At 34.6% G+C, this 6,650-nt stretch overlaps 1 protein-coding gene across 5 annotated transcripts; it reads left to right on the top strand.

Moving 5' to 3' along the window:
• Positions 1-298: 298 nt before the first annotated feature.
• On the top strand, positions 299-6,381 carry LOC107909532 (pyruvate dehydrogenase E1 component subunit beta-1, mitochondrial). Of its 5 annotated transcripts, none has more exons than XM_041088990.1 (16): positions 299-571; positions 884-963; positions 1,086-1,160; positions 1,531-1,611; positions 1,716-1,742; positions 1,845-1,907; positions 2,079-2,165; positions 3,393-3,518; positions 3,733-3,866; positions 3,985-4,057; positions 4,196-4,261; positions 5,228-5,266; positions 5,353-5,477; positions 5,564-5,678; positions 5,907-5,989; positions 6,088-6,381. In XM_041088990.1, exons 2-15 carry the CDS (start codon positions 940-942, stop codon positions 5,973-5,975), a joined length of 1,104 nt encoding a protein of 367 aa, XP_040944924.1. In that variant the 5' UTR covers positions 299-571; positions 884-939; the 3' UTR covers positions 5,976-5,989; positions 6,088-6,381. The 5 variants fall into 5 exon arrangements, with proteins under 5 accessions (XP_040944924.1, XP_016692594.2, XP_040944925.1 ...); XM_016837105.2 differs by having other exon boundaries at positions 302-571; positions 916-963; XM_041088991.1 differs by having other exon boundaries at positions 425-575; positions 916-963.
• Positions 6,382-6,650: the final 269 nt, after the last annotated feature.

Raw genomic sequence — 6,650 nt, forward strand, 5'->3', positions numbered from 1 at the left:
AAAAATATATTCATAACAAATATTAATTATAAATAAAAAATTTATTTAATAATATAAAGATTAAATTAATTATTTAATAAGAGAATGATAAATTTCATCCAATCATCAGTATAACAGAATTTACCAAATACTATTAAAAAAAAAGCGTCTTTTTTTGACCCACCAACTCTTCTCTGCCAAAAATGCCCGCTACCTTCCGCCTTGTACTGCAGTGACCCAAATATCCCTGACTTTTCTTTAACAATATTAACAAAAATAAAAGCGTTAAATACGTTTTTCTTCCCATTAACAATGAACCGCTCGATTGTTGTCCCACAGCTGAGCTATGCTTGAATCCTGACCCTTAAAATCACTTTGACCGCTGCAAAATGTTCAATTTTTTAATTAAAAAAGGGAAAGAAGAAGAAGAATAAAAAATAAAGAAAAAGGGGAAAAGTGGAAGAGAATAAAATTTTATATTTATTTTAACGTAGTAGATGTAGTAGCTAAGCTGAACTCTCCCTTTTCATTTTCAGCCATCTCCTTGCCGATTCATTCCTAAGAAAATTTTCAACGTTATTTCAAAAAGCAGGCACGTTCGTCTTATGTCCTTGATCTGATTTGTTCTTCATCCTTTACCGTTTGTTTCCCACTTTCCTGCCTCTTTTTATTTTTATTTTGTTCTGATCTAGATTTCTGGATTTTGTTTCTTGGTTTGTATAAATACGATCGTTTATTCTTTGTTTTGATGAATCGTTTATTAGCAATGAGGTCTCTGATTTATATTTTTTTAGAATAGAAAATCCTCAGCTAGTGAGTAGGAAAGGCTTTTTTACACAAATGAGTGCTCAAATTAAACTTTTCTGCTTCTTTGAGTTTTATGAGACCGGGATTTGCTTTGCAGTTAATGTAATATGTCGTTGTTTTATTGATCAGAGAAAAGAACGTTAAGGAGGAAAGATGTTGGGAATAGTAAGGCAAAAAGTGAGTTCTGGGAACTGCCCTGCTCTCTCATATACCTTTATTTAAACTTTCAGTAAATATGACAGTCTACTTTCTAGAAAAATGTTAATGTTTCTAATTCATGACTTTTCTTGCTTAATCAGATGTTAGGGCAGTCATTGCTGAAGATTCGTCCTGCAATATCGGTGTTACGAAGCTACTCATCAGCAGCAAAACAGGTAATTCTTTTCACCTCTTATATCCTTTTGGTATTTCTAAAATTATTGCTGATTTAATGCTATTAGATATGCATACTGCAAGTGTTAACTCGTACGCTATAGAGTAGCTGTGTTTAATCTTATGAGCTTCTCTAGAGGTTACTTGCTTCAATTCATAAAATCAGAATGGAGACCCGCATCTTATGTGAGTTTGCACATGCACGTAGATATGGTTATGCTTGCAATTTTGTGTGTATGTAAATGGTTTGCATTTTTTTTCTGTTAATGATAAATGGCTTTTGTGATTAATTAGTCTCTGCTAAAGGCAAGGCTTAGGTTTCAAGGATTATTGATTTTTCATTTTTTGGTGTGTAATGACAATTATGCACAGATGACAGTGAGAGAGGCATTGAACTCTGCTCTTGATGAGGAAATGTCAGCTGATCCGAAAGTCTTTTTAATGGGTGAAGAGGTGAGAAAGTGTTCAACAGGAACTATTTTTAATAATCATAATCTTGGCTGTTCATTTTGTTTTTTTGTCCAAGCTTATGCTTTTTTTTTTCTTTTTAAATGCAGGTTGGAGAATATCAGGGTGCATACAAGGTTGGCGTTAAGAATAAAATTCTTACTTTTCCATGTATTGTAAAGGCAATACAAGCATTTTACATCTGTCTGAGGATTGGCTTTTATTTCCATCTCTTTTAGATATCCAAGGGGCTTTTGGAGAAGTATGGACCTGAGAGGGTTCTTGATACTCCAATTACTGAGGTTATTATTCTTGACATGCCCATGCTCATGCTTAATTATTGTTTTTCTTAATTTCATTATCATTTTATCAAATCATTGATCTCACATTCTTATTATATCTGTGTTTACTGATGTTTTTTAGTATATTTTTCATTGTTTTCTCTTCACGGTTGTTTATTTCTTGTTTCACAGGCTGGTTTTGCTGGGATTGGGGTTGGTGCGGCTTACTATGGTCTGAAGCCCGTAGTTGAGTTTATGACATTTAACTTCTCCATGCAGGTTAGAGGGTTATGTTTTGAATCTCTGCTTCTTTACACTTTTATTAGTTTATTGTGTTACAATATTGATAAAATTTTAAATGGCTTCTAAGTGAACAAGTAGAAATAATATATCATTATTTGCGTTTTGTTCTGAAGACAATGGAGTTACTGTTGTTACCGTAATGTGCTGTTGAAATCTTAGAAGTTTGTATGAATGAGATATGCTTGTTTTCCTGAAAACTGACATTCTGACAACATATATTGGCTGAATAACTAAGGATACTGTACTAATGTATGTGTTATCTTGATCTTCTCTTTCTATATTAAGCAAGATGTAGCAATAAATTAAATTCTAAATTGATGTGGTTGTAGGTTACAAACGAAAAATATAAAGGAAAACGATGGTATATTGTGTTGAAACTACTTGTTATCCTCTTATCTGTAATTGGTCCTTATCCTTATGGTTCTGGTTAAAGGCTCCAAATTATGTTTATCAAAATACAAGTTTGTTTAGCAAGAAATTGTTCTCAGTTCTTGTTTGATTTTGCAATTCTTTCTGGTGATTATGTGCTCGGTAATCATCAAAGACCTGGTGTTAAGACAAGTTAACGTATTTAAAGAAATATGGGATCCTTGGAGTTCTTGTGGTAGCCATTTTCTGTGAAAGATGTCTTAGCTTTTGAAACCATGATTTGATTTCCCTCCTGCTTAGATCTTACATTCTAATGTTCAAGAGTACAAGTTTGATGCCTTTTTGGACTGTACTAACATCGTTTGTTCTTTGACATCTGTATGGTGTTCAATGGTGGATTTAGGCATTAAGTTTTGAGGGGGCCTAACTTAAATTTTCAAAAAATCTAGAGGGTTTAATGAGAATTTTCAAAAAAAGTTGAGGTTTAATTAAAATTTTAAAAAAATTAAGGGCTTAAAGAAAATTTCCAAAATATTTGGGAGGGACTTAATTGAAAATTTCAAAAACTTTTAAGGGAATGATGAAATTTTTCTAGAATTTTTTGGGGCCAAGGCCTCCACTTGCTTCTATTACCATCCGCCTCTGATGGTGTTTTCCCAATATGAAAATTTGGTCAATACTGTATGACAGAATTTCACTAATTTGAAGCTCAATTATTATTGATCTTTCAGTGGTGGTAAGCAAGTTAAATGACTTTGGTTACCCTTAAATCTGTTTACAGGATCTTTTTCTGGTGTAAAAATTTCTTTGATCTGTTTCTGGATTTTGTTGCAGGCGATTGACCACATTATTAACTCTGCTGCAAAGTCCAACTACATGTCTGCTGGCCAGATGTCTGTACCCATTGTTTTTAGAGGACCTAACGGTGCTGCTGCTGGTGTAGGTGCCCAACACTCTCAGGTATAGTTTTTACATACTATTACTTTCACTCATTATTTAGCTTACATACATTCACACTCCCTGTTCCCTAGATACTACTTAGGTTGAAATTTGATTTATTTTCTACTAGGTTTTGTCATTACTGTTTAGTTATTTAAATGTTATTGAGGTGTAGCTAGGCTTCAATATAGTAAAAAGATGCTTGTTTGATTATTTTCTTATGGTTTTTGTCCAGTGTTATGCATCATGGTATGCTTCTTGTCCTGGATTGAAAGTTCTGTCCCCATACAGTTCTGAAGATGCTCGTGGACTGCTCAAAGCTGCTATTAGAGATCCTGACCCTGTTGTTTTCCTTGAAAATGAGTTGTTGTAAGTGAATGTATATTGTATATATGATTCTTACATATTGAGCCCCCATACCACTGGTCCCGTGTTCAATTAGAATTCTAATGACTGACATTGCTCTGATATAATCATTCCGCTTCAGATATGGTGAATCATTCCCTGTTTCTGATGAAGTTCTTGACTCCAGCTTTTGTCTTCCAGTTGGGAAAGCTAAGGTAATGTTATGATGCCCCAAACATTCTCTTAAACTTTATTATTACTATTACTGATGCTTCTGCAGTCAGTGATTCTATCCCTTGATGCTTCATTTTATTAGCATTTAAATTTAGCTTTTTAACAGCCTACTTTAACAGATAGAGAGAAAAGGGAAGGATGTGACTATTACAGCTTTTTCAAAAATGGTGGGCTATGCTCTTAAGGTATGTCTTGTATGCAATATCTTTTTGAATATGTTGTGCTTACTTTTCATTTGAGATAAATTGTATATTTAAGTACACATGATTCCCTAGTGAAAGATAAACTAATAATCTAAATCTATGAAGAAAGGACGTGGCTGCATCTTCATGTTTTCATGTAGGATATGTATCTCACATGGAAACTTGATGCGGCCAAATACATGTCAGATATTGCTGGTGCTGGATGCACCAGATTTTTTTCTTAAATAATATTATATTGTATATGGCATGGATGTGGCAATGAAGGGACAAAAGGTTCTTGCCGCTGGCGTTGAAGATACAAAAAAGTGTCACTGTGAAATAGAAGAGAAGAGAGAAACATTGAGAACAAAATAATATTCCTTTTCTTTTTGCCTTAGATGGAGTTGATCTTTGTGAATGAGACTCCATTTTACTGATGAAAGTTGGAGAGAAGGTGAACCATGGAAGAAGTAAAAGGAGATGAATGGCTGCTATGTTCATTAGGCAATTCCAGCCACCATGGTATTTGTAAGGAAGGAACTAATTTGTTTCTAAACTAGAGGGAACTTTGGGTATAACCTTGTGCACCATTAAATGGATTGAAACCTTACTGGGTACACTTGATCTTAAGACTATTGGGCCCAATTTGTTTATGATTCCATTCGCTGCTGATAGTGACCGAGGTAAACATTTATCTAGTGCACTGCAGGCTCTTGAGATTAGTTATACTATCTTTTTAATCGGTGGGCTCAAGAACTGCATAAGATATGGTGTGAATTAGGTCCCTTTTGATTCAAGGAGTTAAACATGAGTACAAATTTTAAGATTAGAGCTTAGTGCACTTGACATCTAGTATCATATTGGGCTGCTTAGTTCCTTTTCCTTGTTTGTATTCTCCTGAAAATAAAATTTTATGGTACTAACATATTGGCTTGTGAAGTTATAACTAAGAGATTATTTGTTGTTCAGGCAGCTGAGATACTTGAAAAGGAGGGAATTGATGCTGAGGTAAAATATAACATAAAGTCACAATTTCTACAAATTGATTTGGATCTTTCTTTAAGAAGCGCAATGGCTGGTTTTGTTAAATACAGGTTATAAATTTGCGTTCTATTAGGCCGCTAGATAGATCAACAATTAACGCTTCCGTCAGGAAAACCAACAGATTAATAACAGTTGAAGAAGGTTTTCCACAGCATGGTGTTGGTGCTGAAATCTGGTTTGAGTTCTCTTTGTAATCATTTAATTTCTTCTTACCGAGCATTCCGACACCTTTTATGTTTACAAAGCATACTTCTTTCACAGTGCATCAGTTGTGGAGGAGAGTTTTGCTTATCTTGATGCCCCAGTTGAGAGAATTGCTGGAGCTGATGTTCCCATGCCATATGCAGCAAATCTTGAGAGGATGGCTGTGCCACAGGTAATTCCATTTACATTTCTTCCTATGTTTCTGTTGTGACTTGTTTTACACGCTTTTGGTGAACTGAGGCATCTGAAAAGGAGGATCCTTTCATCCGCTCCCTCTTCTCCTCATTAATACGATTTCTTGTAAAATCTTCAAGTTTGATGGCTGCATGGATGCTATATTTGTATAGTTGTCTCTATATAACTATAGGTTAAATCTGTTTTTAATCTATGAATTGTGCAGGTTGAAGATATTGTCCGTGCTGCAAAGCGAGCATGCTACAGAGCTGTACCATTGGCTGCTGCTGCATAATTGAACCAATATAGGTGAGAAACCTTTCCTAATATAGGCTGATGACCTTGCCTTGGGCCTATTTATCTATTTTTCACTTCCTAATATAACCAATAAGAAATAATGATTTCAGGAACTAAAGGAATGCACGATTGTTTGTCCTCTCAACTGTTTTGGGAAGGAGCCGTTTCATTTAATAACTGAGACATTGTTGGAAAGGCTGGAAATTTGGTGACTTCATTTGTCATGTGAACATAACCTGTTCAACCCTGCTGAAGCCCAAGGGCTCTGCTACTGTTTTTGAACTCTTGTGTTTCAATCTTACGTTTGTTCAGCTGAATGATTTTTAAATGCATTGAATTGATGTTTTGTTTGAGAATTACTACCAAAGTAGTAATAAAATAATTACCATTCAGCCTTGGCCTAACGGTCGCCTATACTTCGCCGAGGTCTTCAAAATACACTCCCTCGACTTCACCCCTTTGTTGTACTTGTATTTTCACAGCTCGTACCAGTCATTGAAAAATTGGTTCTATAAAAAATAGACCGTCGATAATAGCTAAGAATCGAAAAAAGAGAAGAACATAGAATTTTACGTAAAAACTCTTTCGGGAAAAAAATTACCAGCAAAGGAGAAGATAATTTATTATGTTGAATTTGAATAATACAATAGGAGAGATGACCACATTTATTTAT

This window comes from Gossypium hirsutum, chromosome D02 (genome assembly GCF_007990345.1).
Source record: "Gossypium hirsutum isolate 1008001.06 chromosome D02, Gossypium_hirsutum_v2.1, whole genome shotgun sequence".
In the NCBI taxonomy this organism is placed as follows: domain Eukaryota; kingdom Viridiplantae; phylum Streptophyta; class Magnoliopsida; order Malvales; family Malvaceae; genus Gossypium; species Gossypium hirsutum.

Bases quoted from the DNA above. Each gene is read 5' to 3' on its own strand.
- LOC107909532 (XM_041088990.1), top strand. From the start codon at position 940: ATGTTGGGAATAGTAAGGCAAAAA. The intron at 3,867-3,984 runs GTAAGTGAATGT...ATTCCGCTTCAG, and splicing joins TTCCTTGAAAATGAGTTGTT to ATATGGTGAATCATTCCCTG. The intron at 5,679-5,906 runs GTAATTCCATTT...TGAATTGTGCAG, and splicing joins AGAGGATGGCTGTGCCACAG to GTTGAAGATATTGTCCGTGC.